Here is a 14,282-nt window from a genome sequence, read left to right as displayed (position 1 = left end):
GTACCTACTCGAGATTAAAAACGAAGAGATGACATAGGTGCTAGATGCACATTTAAGGTGCACATTTTGGCCCATGGACTTGTACAGTCAGAGTTGTCTCTTCTGGCCTTGAAACCGAGACTCATGTATGTCCGTGGGCCACTGGACACCTCCTGCCTTCCAAAGCAAGAGGCCCGCCAGCATCTGCGTATTGGAACGGCTTGTTTCAAAAGCAGTAAACTGCCCCTCTGATTTCTAGCCCAGCCAGCACATTCCTGCCTGCAAGAGCCGGGCCAGGCAGTTAAATGCGAAACCAGCCTCAAGGAATAAATGCTGTTGATGTGGAGGAGACATGAGGGTGAGCCAGATTTCCTGGGCCCCACGCAGGGTTTTGGGAGCTTTGAAGCTCTCGTTTTTTTCTCTCTCTCCAGGATTGTTCTTGGAAAAAGAAGCAGCTCAGTGTAAAAGGAAACCTGCAATCCTGCCAAGCTGCATATTCTCCCCAGACTTGGGAGCTATTGGCATTTGTAGATTTGCCCATTCCAAAACCAAACCAACATTAGCAATTCTTGGGGCTGGCTCTGCCTTGCCCACATTAATAGCAGGAATTTTTTTTCCTTTGAATGATCAGAGCAGCCTTCATCAACCTGGTGTCCCCCATAGGTTTTGCACTACAACTCCCATCTCACCCAGCCAGCATGACCAGTGGTTGGGGGTGATGGGGCTTGTAGTCAAAAACTACTGGAGGGTAGCAGTACAGGGAAAACTGGGTTAGAGCCATGAACTGTTCCTCACCTGGCTTCATGGCAGCTGGTTGATTTGGCTTAAAAGAAGCTTAGTGTGAATGAAAGATTTCCTGAAGAGCTAAGCCTTCACTCACCAAAAAAAAAAAAAAAATGGCTAGCAGAGATTTTAAAAAGCCCTCCCTGTGATTATCACCTTTTTATCCTTATCATTCTCCAAGGACTTTTTATCTTCCTTCCTTTCCTCTTTAACAACAACTGGCTGTGAACTGGCAACTGATCACCCAATGAACATTTGTGTTTGAGCAGGGATTCGAACTCAGGTCTCTATCAAAAAATCTAACACGCTAGATCAACCTTCCCCAACCAGGTGCCCTCCAGATGTGCAAGGCTGCACTTCATATCGTGCCAGTCAGCATGGACAACTGCCGTGCCGACTGAGAATGATAGGAGTTGTAGTCTGACACATCTAAAGAGTTCTAGGATGAGGGAGGCTGTTTCCATGTTGGAACACAGAAGCACTTGTAATGGAGATGCGGAGGACAATTGTTACATTGAGGAGTTTAGTCGTGTACAACAAATTGTTCCCTTCTGTGCCTCGACTTCCAGGTGGGCGTGTTGCAGGAACCTAGTTATGCTTCTTCTTGCCATTCTTTCCCAGTGTCAATTATCTGTTTGAGGCTGTACAACTTGAGAGGCCAGTATTGACCTTTAGAGAGCATCTGGCGAGATCTCAAAGTTGGCCACTTGTGTGGAGAGTAGCTGGGATAGTCCTCTCTATGCTGGCAGCCTGCCACTTGTTAGAGCTAATCCTTTCACTTTGCAAGAGTGTGTAAACATTCTTGAAATCAGTGGAGTATTGCCAGAATTTAGGAGGGATTAATGTGAGTGTAGTAAATATACGGGTCTCTGGGAACCCTCCCAATTCAGAACCTCAATGCAGGTAGAACTTGTAGGGTGACCACTTGGAAAGGAGGACGGGGCTCCTGTATCTTTAATAGTTTTATAGAAAGGGGGATTTCAACAGGTGTCATTTGTATGCATACAGCACTTGCTGATACTCCCTCTTTATCACAACAGTTAAAGTTGCAGGAGCCCTGCCCTCTTTTGTATCAGGTCAGGATGGCAGAGCTCATGCAGGGTTAACTGTGGTGATGAAGAGGGAATGTCACCAGGTGCTGCATGCATACACATGACACCTGCTGGAATCCCCTTTTCGATACAACTGTTAAAAATACAGGAGCCCTGTCCTCCTTTCCATATGACCACCCTAGGCAGAAGGCACTGCATACCAGGCCGCTGGGGTTCCTTCATCACTGATTCTGACGGGGTTCCCGTTAACAGTAGGGGTGTAGCTTGCTTTGTAATTTCCTGCTGCAATCATTGCCTTGCAGTGTTCTGCTTTAATTCCTTCTGTTAATTTGCTTGATGACATCTTTAGCCTTTGCCCATTGGTGTGTTCATTATTTCTGAATCCTAAAAAGAACCACTGCCCCTTGGCAATTCAGTAGTACTGGGTACGGTGGAGTGGGGAAATAGTGTTAGATGTGAATTTGCTGCTCAGCTGAAAACCAATAGCCAATTCAGGCTCAGACCGTGCCAGCTTCCTTCAGTCATACCTCCAACTGGGGACGCTGATTAGAGAATAAAAAGGAGGGCTTACTGCTATTTTCCCCCTTTTCCCCCCACCTTTGTTTCTCTAGAGAATGGGGCTGATCTCCAGACTCAGCTTCCAGAGCCGAGCCTTCTCCCTGGACCGCCTTCTGCACCTCTGGTCACCGACGTCACCAAGAACAGTGTGGCTTTGATTTGGAAGCCAAATCCCATGAGCGGGGGTGCCGCTGTCAGTTCATACATAATCGAAGCATTCAGGTAACTCTCAGGTTACTGGGAAATCCTTGGGCACAAAACAGAGAGACGGTTTGGGGATGAAAAAGACTTAACAGCTTAGTTGATTTAGGGATGGCCAACCAGCAGACCTAGGGCTCCCTGAATTTCATGCAACCCTCTCTGCAAGCAGTCAGTTCAAATCTTTGGCAAGAGCAATCTATCCACCCCTCGGCAGCCACAAGAAGAGGAGATGGGGGGGCATCTTAAACCACAGCTGTAACCACAGTGGTTAAGCCAGAAAGCCGGGCTGTGTTCAGAAGACACCTTAAACCATGGCTTTAACCACTTTTTGCTTTATTCACCATGGTTAAAGCTGTGGTTTAAGGTGTCTTACGAACACAGCCTGGCTTTCTGGCTTAACCATGATGGTTAAAGCCATGGTTTAAGGTGTCTTCTGAATGGGGCCAGAGAGAGAGAGAGAAGGAAGGAAGGAAGGGAGTGACAGGAAGAGAGTGATGTATCAGAAAGGGGGTTCAGAGAGAGAGAGGTGTCACAAAGAAAGGGATGTGTCAGAAAGGGGGGTTTCAAAGAAAGAGGAAGAAAGAAGAAAGAGCAAGTGAAGGGGTATCCAAGAGGGAGAGACAGACAGAGACAGAGAGAGAGAGAGAGAGAGAGAGAGAGAAGGAAGGGGATGTCAGAAAGCGAGGGATGTGTCAGAAAGTGTGTTTTCCTCCTGGGATCGCAGAAACAGTAAGAGGGTTGCCTTCTTTAATGGGCAGAGCTCTTTAGAGAAACCCACTGACTTGTAGAATGACCCGGAGATAGTGGAGCATAGGCCTCTGCTCTGTTAACTGAGAACGGCAACTTTAGCATCTCACTTGGAAGACTTTGGTGTCGTAAAGATCTGAATTTGTATTCTGATTCAGCAGCTCAGCCAAGCCTGTCTAGATCTGGGCTTGTAGAGGTCACGGGAGCAGACCCCCGCAGCTGTGTAAATGTTTCGCTGTCAGCACACTCCTGGGCAGGAGGTCACCCCCACTGAGCCTGTATTAAGCTTCTGTTTGTGATTCCTGCCTACGGCACGCCGCCAGAGGCCCTCCGCTCAGATGCTTCCTTTCCGCGGCCGAGTTGCTAAGGGTGCCTCTGGCACGAAGGCAAACACTTGTCTTTTCCCATGCAGCTGGCTGTCTCTGGCCAAACTTACCTTGTAGTGCCATCTGCTCTGGCGTTAGGGGAGATTTGTGGGGTGAGCGCAGGTGGCCAAGCGATTCAGTTAGCAATGATAAATTCTGCAAACACGGAAGCAGCCAGGCTACGCTGTAAATCGCTGGACAAGCTGACTGTGTGTTTGCACATGGGCGTGAGTGTGCCTGCGTGCGGGAACACAGAGAGGCAGGGGTTAAAGGGGCAGTGTGGCATCTGTCGTAAGTTGCCTTTAATGGGGGCTTGTCTGTCTGTGTGTTCAGGCCAACCAGTCAGTCTGCAAGTCTGCATCTGCCCACAGTTTGTCTGGAACGTCCCTGTAGATCAGTCATCCCCAACTTGGTACCTTCTGGCGTTGTTAGACTACAGTCCCCGTAATGCCATAGCTGGCTGTGGGATTATGGGAGTTGTAGTCCAACATGTCTGGAGGGCACTAGGTTGGGGAAGGCTGCTATAGATCATATCCTGACATCACTGTCTAGCCCAGTGCCTTGCCGGCTTCAGTCTTTGGACTAGCCATCACAGGCAGATGCTCTGTTCTCCTGACCCTCCCCCATTTACAATCTATTTCCTGCCTCCAAGAAAAACTTCAAGGGCCATGCCCTGGCTCCCTTGTCTTCCTTTCCTGTCTCATTGCATTCACTAGATTTACTTCTATTACATCAGTAGATCAAGTAGGTCTACTTCACATACATCTCTCAGATTTAATCACAGTAGATCTATCACTATTGCATTCACTAGTACAAGTAGATCTACTTCAAGTAAATCAAGTAGAACTCTTCATAGAATTTACCTGAGCAGATGAAGTAGATCAGTAGATCAAACAGATCCTTTGACAGATCAAGTGGATCGGGGGATGAGTAGATAAAGCATAGACCTTGATAAAGTTGTCCTTAGTAGGGCAAATAGATCAGTAGATCAAGCAGATCCATTGATAGATTTCATCTTGGTTGTTCCAGCAGATCTATTTCTATTGCAGTCAGTAGATCAAGTCCATTCCATTGCAGCCAGCTGGCTGTGCACGGGAGCTGTAGGAGGCTGTTGAGGCTGTTCCCTCCTTTCTCTTCCTCTCCCATTGTTTTGCAGTCAATCTTCAGGTAGCACGTGGCAGACAGTGGCAAACAATGTGAAGCTTGAGAAGCACACGGTCAGCGGCTTGAACCCCAACACCATTTACCTCTTCCTCATACGGGCCGTCAACACCTACGGCCTGAGCGACCCCAGCCCTGTTTCGGAGCCGGTGCGTACGCAAGGTGAGTTTCCCTGCGCTGGCATGTTGGAGTAGCATAGGGTGGGTGAGTGGGTGCAATGGTTTGATCTGACACACCCATAGTGTCACCATGGTGGGACCACCAATGGGAATGTAGGAGGGTGGTGAAGAGACCAGATCAAATCCCTCCACTGCCAAGGATTTGTTGGGGTGCCTTAAACAAACCTTTCAGCCCCTCCTCCCTCTCTCCCTCTCCCTCTCCCTCTCTCTCTCTCTCTCTCTCTCTTACACACACACACACACACACACACACACACACACACACACCAGTCTGCAATAGGGGCTAAAAATACTAGCTGCCTTACAGGGCTGTTGTTGTGAGGACTGATGTGCCATACAAATGCAAAGTAGGGCTGTGCTCCGCTTCTCCTCGGACTGGAGAAGCAGAAGAGAATCGAGGTGCTTCGCCTCCCCTTAAGGTGGAGGCGAAGAGGATTGGGGGATCAGCGGAGTGGATCGAGGTGAAGGCAGATCCTTCACCTCGATCTGGAGCTCTGCAAAAAAGGTAAGGGGGGTTTACTTGGCCCTGCTGCTGCCGCCGCCACCCATGCGGTGACAGCGGCAGAGCCAGGCAAGAGGGAGGGGGGTCTTACCTGCATCCGTCCGCAGCCCCGTGGCTGCTTCAACTGAGCCTGAGGACTCAAACGGGAAGACTAGGCTGCAGGTAAGGGGGAGGAAGGAGGGGGTGGTTTCCTGGCCGTGCCACCGCCGCCTGTGCGGCAACGGCAGCAGAGCCAGGTAAGGGGGCAAGGGCTTACCTGCATCCGTCCGCGGCCCATTGCCGGCTTCACTAGAGCCCGTGGCTCAACCCAGAAGTGTAGGCCGCAAGCGGGGTCTACTCTTCCTGGTTGAGCCTCAGGCTCTAGTGAAGCTGGCGGTGGGCAGGGACGGAAGCAAGTAAGGGGGAGGAGGGAAGGGGGCCTTACCTGGCGCCGTCCCCCCCCCCCCGCCGCTGCCAGAGCTCCGCAGCGGAGCAGACCCTAGGTGAATCAAGGCGGGGCGGAGCGGGCCCGATCCACAATTTGTGGAGTGGGAGCAGGGCGGAGCGGGGGGTCCGTGCACAGCCCTAATGCAAAGTATCATTATAGAGGAAGAGTTCTTTTCTACTATACTCCTAATCTTGAGTCTTCCCTGTAAACATGGAGAAGAGGGCATATCTACCCAAATTATGGGTGATCCCTTCCACTCCTTGGTCCTAAGTGGTCTGTAATTGAGATATTTTATATGGGGGGGAGCCTTTAGAACAGTCTTTTCCCCATCCAGATGTGTTGAATTATAATTTCCACAATCCCCCCAGCTGGTTCCCCATCCTGGTGCCCTCCAGATGTGTTAGCATGGCTGGCTTGGTAGAATCTGGAAGTTTTCATCCAACAAACCTGTTGGGTATCAGGTCTGGGAAGGCTGCTGTAGAGGCTGTGGTTGGGAGGAACCCAGAGTGATGTATTGTATTCTGCGGTTATATTTCTGAACTGCAAAGACAGCTATTGAATGGATTTAGAATTCTAAAGCCTTCCATCCCCCCAACCCCATTTCAAAACAAAAAAAAACCCCAAACACCCATTATTCTAGCCCTTAAGACTATCTATAAAAAGGACTTTAAGGTATATGGGAAGCACTTGGTGAAATCTGAGGGTCAAACAGCGTGTTACGCACAAATGGGGATGGGAAAACTAGGGATGCTTGGGCTCACTGAAATTCTCCAAACTTTCGTTCAAAGTAGGGCTCAGAGGCCATTTCAGAGACCCCAAAACAGCCCTGATTCAACTTGGGTGCTTTGGGGGGGGGGGTGCCTGTCTCGCCTCAGTAGCAAATCAAAGGTGAAATTTGCCTTTTCCCTGCCCCCCCCCCCGAAGCAGGTCGGCTTGCAGGTCCCTGGGTGCCAGCTGGATGGACAGCACCCGAGAAAGCCGGGAGCCAGACCGACCAGAAGTCTACTGAACTCCCGACTCCCTGCTTCCCCCTTGCTGCCCCCACACCTCCCCCTTGTCACCCCTTTGCCCCCAACCCAGAGCCACCATTGCTGGGACTTACCTGGAAATGCATCCTCCTTTATAGTTATTGTGGGGGCTCTCTGTCTTTAGTATATCTAAAGGTTGACCACTCTGTGGCTTATTTATTTATTTATTTATTTATTGCATTTATAGCCCACCTTTTTTTCCTCCAATGAACCCAAGGTGGCATACATAATCCTCCTCCTCTCCATTTTATCCTCACAACAACAACCCTGTGAAGTAGGTTGGACTGAGAGTCTGTGACTGGCCCAAAGTCACCCAGTGGGTTTCCATGGCTGAGTGGGGACTAGAACCGAGATCTCCTGGTTCCCAGTGCAACACCTTAGCCACTACACCACACTGGCTCTCAATCACATGCACATCTGAATCACATGCACTTCCCAAGCCATTTGAGTGCAGCTGCTGGGGGACAGGGGTAGGTTGATGGAAGTAGGCATAAAAGGAGCTTCCTGTCCAATGCATGAGAGAGCCAACAAACTTTAGTCTTCATTGCTAATGACATCATTCATTTCCTCTCTCACCTTTCATGTGGCTCGGCAGACGTGAGTCCCACCAGGCAAGGGGTAGACCACCGCCAGGTTCAAAGAGAACTTGGAGAAGTTGTGGTCCAGCTCCAGGATCCTGTTGTCCTCACTTCCACCACCATCCAAGTGACCTGGACTGTGAGTACCAGCAACGCTCACTGACGAACGTATGCGAGAGGGCAGGACGCGTGCAAGCAAAATGCGTTAGACCCAAGTGCAGAAGCTCTTTCAGCTCAAAAGCCAAATTCAGTTTTGGAGAAGTTCTTGGAAGCCACATTCCAATGGTGGGCAGAGTCAAAGGCAAAGAGCGTGGAGTCAAAAATACCCCAATACTAGCATATTTTAGCTTAAAGCTCTTACTGCCAGTAACTAAGCCTTAGGGAAAGTCTTTCAACCTTTTACAATGGTGGGGAAAACTGCACAAAATCTGAGAAAACACATAAGAAGAACCCTGTTGGATCAGACCAAGGGTCCATCTAGTCCAGCACTCTGTTCACACAGTGGCCAACCAGCTGTCGACCAGGGACCAGCAAAGCAGGACATGGTGCAACAGCACCCTCCCACCCATGTTCCTCAGTCTCTGGTGCACACAGGCTTACTGCCTCAGATCCTGGAGGTAGCACATAACCATCAGGGCTAACAGCCATTGATAGCCTTCTCCTCCAGGAATCTATCCAACCCCCTTTTAAAGCCATCCAAATTGGTGACCATCACTACATCTTGTGGAAGTGAGTTCCATAATTTAACTATGCGCTTTGTGAAGAAGTCCTTCCACCAAATGACTGACAGTCAAGGGAATGGATAGAAGCAGGAGCGACAGGCAGGGGCCATCTGGGGAACTCCAGAGGGCCACCAGGGGATGCACAGGTGGGCCAGCTTGGCCCCACAGGCCTAAGGTTCAACACCCCTGCAGTAGACAGAGAAGGTAGTTTAAATGGGGGATAAGTTATCAGTGCCTCCTGGTCACTATATGCTTCCTCCAGGAAAATGGAAGCCACTGGGGAACAACAGCAGGAGATGCCTCTTGCCCTCATATCCTGTTTGTCAGGTTCAAAGAGGCATCTAGACGGCAAGCATGGGAGGGGGGAGTTGTACATAGGCCTTTGGTCTGGTCGAACGGGACTTTTCTTACATTCTGAAATATATTGGAGTCAATGGCAGCGCTGGCCTTCAACATTTTTGGGCCGAAAAGTCACAATTGCAGCTTTGGGTTGTTGTTGTTATTATCGTTATTATTTAATAGTATGCAGAAATTAATAATAATAATAATAATAATAATAATAATAATAATAATAATAATAATAATTTATTTATTTATTTGTTACCCACCTCTCCGTCTGGATCGAGGCAGGGTACAACACAAATAAAAACACCATAAAATACATAAAACTAATTCAAATGTTTAAAACCAGTGCATCATTAAAAGCAGCACACCATTAAAAAGGGCATCTTAAAATTCAACTGGCTAGGCCTGCCGGAAGAGATCAGTCTTTATGGCTTTCTTAAATTCCGGAAGACTGTTGAGTTGACGAATCTCTCCCAGCAAGCCATTCCGCAAACTGGGAGCGGCAGAAGAAAAGGTCCTCTGGGTAATAGTTGTCAGCCTTGTTTTTGTTGGCTGGAGTAAATTCTTCCCAGAGGACCTGAGTGTGTGGGGCAGATTGTACGGGAGAAGGCGATCCCGCAGGTAGCCTGGACCCAAACCATGTAGGGCTTTAAAGGTGATAACCAACACTTTATACTTCACCCGGAAACTAATTGGCAGCCAGTGAAGGGATTTTAAGACTGGTGTGATGTGGTCACCCCTAGGTGACCACATCACCACAAGCAAGAAAGCCTCCCCTCCTCCCAGGAACGTTGTTGTTTCTTGGTACAGCTGACCCTAGTTGAGGGAGATCAGGTTGCCGTGCAGGGTCTGGGGTTAGGCAGGCAGCTAGGCAGGTCCTTTTCCAGGCAATGGCTTTCATGCCCAGGCAGTTCATACTATCTCTTCTTCTCCCTCAGGTGGATCGCCAAGCTCAGTTCCTCCAAGGCTACAGAGTGATGTACCGGCCCAGAAATAGTGCCTGGCTGGTGCAGGATGTGAAGTCGCCTGCTGAACGAAGCACGGTCCTAGTTGAGCTGCACAAAGGCCAGGAGTATGAGGTCAAAATCCGCCCGTATTTCGATGAGTTCCAGGGCATGGACAGTGAGGTGCTACTGGTGCGCACCCCGGAAGAAGGTACATGTGAGAGGGGAAGGAAGCTGGGGTCTCTAGGGTCTGACCTCCCAGTCCAAGAAGCCAGGAGTTGTGATTCTCTGGGACAAACTAGACATAAAGTTAATTGCGTGAATTGTGAATGTGTACCATTTCGGACCATGAGTTCTGTGATCAGAACTTGAACAGGTTCTGTGAGGGAAGCCATGACAGTTAAACCAGTTTCAAATCCATTTCAATGGGTTCTTAAGGGTGATTCCGGCCATGGCTAGACCAGGCCTATATCCCAAGATCATCCCAGGATCGTCCCTGTGCATCCAAACGACACACAGGGAATCCTGGGAGCAGGCAGGGATGACCCCGCCGTTTGCCTGGGATCTAGCTAAGGCCTCAGTTTATTGGCAGGAATGACCTTTTCTTTCACTGCCTTTCTTGTGACTCAGCTTGTCCTGGCACTGCTGTGTGGCATCCCACAGTTCAGAATGGTCATCCCTATATGCCACATTGGTCCTTGCTCTTACCAGAAAAGACTGAACCATAAGCTCCTTTCATCCCTTCTCACCCAGCTCCCAGCGCTCCTCCTCAAGCAGTTACCGTAGTAACAGTGGGGCCCAGAAACAGCACCAGTATCAGCATATCCTGGGAGCCCCCTCCACCCGGAGAACAAAATGGGATCATCCAGGATTACCGGGTAAGGCAGACTCTCCAAATATCCTTGGGCAACCCCTGAGATTTGTGAAGCCCCAAAGATTAACAGAAGGGCCGGAAGGACTTGGGGTCTGGCTGCAGCAAAGGGGTGGAGGAGATGCCAAGAGGCAGTAATGGAATGTTTGCCCCTTTTTTTGCCATGTGTGTCACTTCAGCCATTGGGTCACTACTTTCTTCCATTCCTGTGTCAGGTTTGGTGCCTGGGGAATGAGACTCGTTACCACATCAACAAGACAGTGGATGGCACAGTGCGTTCGACAGTCTTGCTGGGTCTGGTGCCCGGCATGGTTTACCGCACGGAGGTGGCAGCAGTGACCAGCGCAGGCATTGGAGTGAGGAGTGCCCCAGTTGCCATACAGATCAGTGAGTATCCAGGGCTCACCCAACTGCCCATAGGTAGAGAGAAGATGACTTCTTCCCATACGACTTTGACAATCCACTGAGGACATGAGAAGTCCTCCGTTTTGTTTGGCCTCTGTAATGATGACAATTTAATGTTGCTGGATGCTGGTGAGGTTTGGCTTGCACGGTTCTGATGTGGGTCATGTGTTTACGAAGGCTTGGGACAAGGCAGGTTTCTCGGTAAGGCAGGACTGGGAACAGGACAGCAGCTTGGAGAGTTCTGAGTGGTAGTGGGGCTGGAGGCCAGATAAGCTTTTCAGTACATTGCTCCAGCAGGGAACAAGATTGAGCCTTAAGTAGGAGTTTGGCTTCTTTTAGGCTCATTTGCCCCACCTCCACTAAGGTCTTTTAACTTAAAGGGTCCTTGTCTGTTTCAGCAGCTTAAAGCTGCAATAACATGGAAATTGCTGTAGCAGGCTAGACTAATTTATTATTGTCAAGTGAGTTTCCTCCTGGTTTCCCACCTCAGTGACAACCAACGTAGCTCCAGCTACTTACATCCTCTCACAGCAGATTCTTTTGCCTCCCCTGCTTGCTGCAGAGCCTTTGCCGGACCAGGACACTGTGCCTGTCAGCAATGGCGACAGCGTGAGCCTTGCTGAGCAGATCACGGACGTAGTGAAACAGCCGGCCTTCATTGCTGGCATCGGTGGGGCCTGCTGGGTCATCCTGATGTGCTTCAGCGTGTGGATCTACTGTCGCCGGAAGAAGAGAAAGGAACTGAGTCACTACACAGGTGAGGCGGGTTGGGCATTCATGCCACCTCCTTGCTCTTGCGAGGGGCAGTGTGGGTTGGCTGCCTGAGGACATAGGTTGCATTATACTAGGTGACCTCTCCTGACCTTGGCTAGAGTCCAACAAACCAAGCAAGGTACCACCACCATGGGAAGCAACTTGCTTCGGTCTGGGACTTGACTGAAGCCTTCTGCCTTCAGGGCCAGGTCACCCCTCCCAGAAGCCTGCTCTTTAAAGGATCAGGCTCCTGACTTAAGCCTAGTACTCCAACTCCATCTCTCTGAGGATTTCCTTCAGTGGCATTGCCCACATTAATGAGACAGCACAGGTGTGTAGGTCTTTGTCATGACGGCTTAGTTCCATGAGGTGTGCCGGCTCTGAGGGTACATACAGGGGCTCTCCGTCTCAAGGAGCCAGTGGGCTCACATTCTGGCCTGGTCATGATGCTGGGACCTGAGTTGCTTACGATGCCATCGATCCAACATGTAGATCTGCCCAGGCTCTTTTCTTCTGAGTCAGGATCTGAGCCCACACTAGTGGTCAGAGTGAGGGTCTTCACACCAGGTCAGATTATTTCTCCTTTTGGCCCAAGGGTGTTGAACCACAGGGCTGTGGGGGTCCCCCATCTAGTCCTCCAAGGTTCCCCAGATGCCCATTCACCTTCCCCCTGGCTCACGCCCTTTCCTAGATCCTTTTTTTGCTCTGAGTGGCAGTGGGAGGTCTCAGGTAGGGAGATCCTTTCTCCGCCACCCTGATCCCTTTGCTTGGAGATACCAGGGAGACAAATGTATACCAATCTGCATGCAATGCATGTGCTCTGCCACCAAGCAATGGCCCCTCCACTTGCCCCGACCTTCCTTAGACTCCCTCCCTGCCTCTGCCAACCACATGTGTGACTTGCTCTGAGCTGCCTCACTCTTTGCTTGCTTCTCTTTGCAGCTTCCTTTGCGTACACGCCAGCAGGTAAGGCTTCTTCCCCTCCCATCACATTGCTTTTTCACCCAGCACCGCCACATCAGCCCTCACCTTGTTCTCCGAGGACGTGTCCCTGAGTGTGGTCTGCTTTCTTTTCAGTCTCTTTCCCCCATGCGGAAGGGTCAGCACGTGGCGGTGGAAGGTGAGTGCGGAGCAGGGATGGGGGAGAATTTCATGAAATATAGTGTAGTGGGTAGAGTGGTGGACTGGGGCTGGGGATGTCCACCATTGGGAAATCCAGTTCTTATTTGACTCAACTGACTTCCATGGTGTCTACAACTCAGTTTGTGAGCTGAGCTGTGGACTTCACCCCAAAATCTGGATTGTTGTTTTGCTCAAATTCAGCCATCAAGTACCCAAAATATTGACTAAACCTCAACACTTCAGTGTTGTTGTTTTTTTAAAAAAATGGATGTCAGCCCTTCCGATGAACTACAAAATGATTATCATGTCTCTCTTCTAGCCGCCCTGGCATGCTGGCCATGGCCACTAGTGCCTCTAGCTATCCGTGGCTAGCAGATTCGTGGCCAGCCCCAAACCTGCTGCGGAACGGGAAGACGAAGGAGCCTGGTGTGACCTGCTGCACAGGAAACCACAACGCCACCGAGAGATACTATAACGGTAAGAGCCCCTCAGATCACTAAGAAGGAAGCCTAATGTAGAACTAGTGAGCAAAAAACAAATAAGTGTAACTAGCAGAAATGACATGCAGGTGTTACAGTAGTTGAGCTGGACATGCTCAAGTAAGAGCCTTAGTTTGCACAAAAGAGGAAGCTGCTGAGACAACCAGAGCAGATTTTCCAGGTCGTGACCTCCCAAGAGAGGAGCTGAGACAAGGTTAATGCAGAAGGACTAGCAGGACCCCTTCTGACCCGCAAGCCTGGATTAGAGATAGTTCTCCGAGCCCAGAAGGTGCTCAAAAATTGAGGCATTCAGAAGGCCTGCTTAAGCCAGGTCACAATGTGTCCCCTTGTTTTGCAGATGCTGGGATTTCTAATTACATTGCTCAGACTGAGAAGTTTGGGACGGGGGTGTCCGATGGGCCCATCTACAGCACCATTGACCCAGCCAGCGATGACATGAGGACGTTCAATGGGGCGTTTTCACAGCACACCACCCCGTATGCCACGACGCCTGTGGTACCGTATGGGGCGACACATCTACACTCACCTGATGAAGAGGAGACCCAGTGGAACACCCAGCCTGGGATCTCCAGCATCCAGTATGCCCAGCCTGAGCGGGGCAGGGTGGAGACTGGTAGGAATCTTCAGGTTATGAGAAACTTCTTCTCTCCAAGTGTATAGATGGTCCAACTGCATTGGCATCATCTACCTAGGAAAGAGAGCCCTTGGCATGCCCTAGAACAGAATCAATGTTGTTGTTGTTGTTGAGATAGTACCGGGGTGCAGATCCTCGAATTCCATTTTGGAGATGCTCTAGGTGGTCGCATTCCAGTCGTGGGTAAGGCCAAATTCAAAAGGGCTGGGGCAAAACTGAAAAATACTAAAAAAAAAAAAAAAAACTAGCATATCATAGCTTAATGTTCTTACTGCCAGTAAGTAAGCCTTAGACAAAGGGGGTGTGGACTTTTGGGGAAACCTCGAGGTCCAGATGTAGAGCCATCAATAGACATAGCACTTTACAGGGCAATGCAAGGTGTGTGGGGGGGAAACCTTTAGACCGCGTTATACGTGGGGCTGCCTT

The 14,282-nt window shown here is 50.0% G+C and overlaps 1 protein-coding gene across 1 annotated transcript in view; it reads left to right on the top strand.

Annotated features, from left to right (window-relative positions):
- ROBO3 (roundabout guidance receptor 3) overlaps window positions 1-14,282 on the top strand; it is a 167,833-nt gene that overhangs the window by 142,578 nt on the left and 10,973 nt on the right. Inside the window, exons 11-21 of the mRNA XM_063139600.1 lie at window positions 2,426-2,594; window positions 4,842-5,008; window positions 7,578-7,699; window positions 9,566-9,782; window positions 10,325-10,449; window positions 10,658-10,829; window positions 11,410-11,604; window positions 12,543-12,566; window positions 12,678-12,720; window positions 13,042-13,199; window positions 13,560-13,835. Coding sequence (XP_062995670.1) covers window positions 2,426-2,594; window positions 4,842-5,008; window positions 7,578-7,699; window positions 9,566-9,782; window positions 10,325-10,449; window positions 10,658-10,829; window positions 11,410-11,604; window positions 12,543-12,566; window positions 12,678-12,720; window positions 13,042-13,199; window positions 13,560-13,835 — 1,668 coding nt within the window. The remainder of the gene's footprint in view (window positions 1-2,425; window positions 2,595-4,841; window positions 5,009-7,577; window positions 7,700-9,565; window positions 9,783-10,324; window positions 10,450-10,657; window positions 10,830-11,409; window positions 11,605-12,542; window positions 12,567-12,677; window positions 12,721-13,041; window positions 13,200-13,559; window positions 13,836-14,282) is intronic.

Source organism: Elgaria multicarinata, chromosome 12, assembly GCF_023053635.1.
Source record: "Elgaria multicarinata webbii isolate HBS135686 ecotype San Diego chromosome 12, rElgMul1.1.pri, whole genome shotgun sequence".
Lineage (NCBI taxonomy): Eukaryota > Metazoa > Chordata > Lepidosauria > Squamata > Anguidae > Elgaria > Elgaria multicarinata.
The sequence above is the reverse complement of the archived record's forward strand: the minus strand, read 5'-3'. Positions and strand labels throughout refer to the sequence as shown.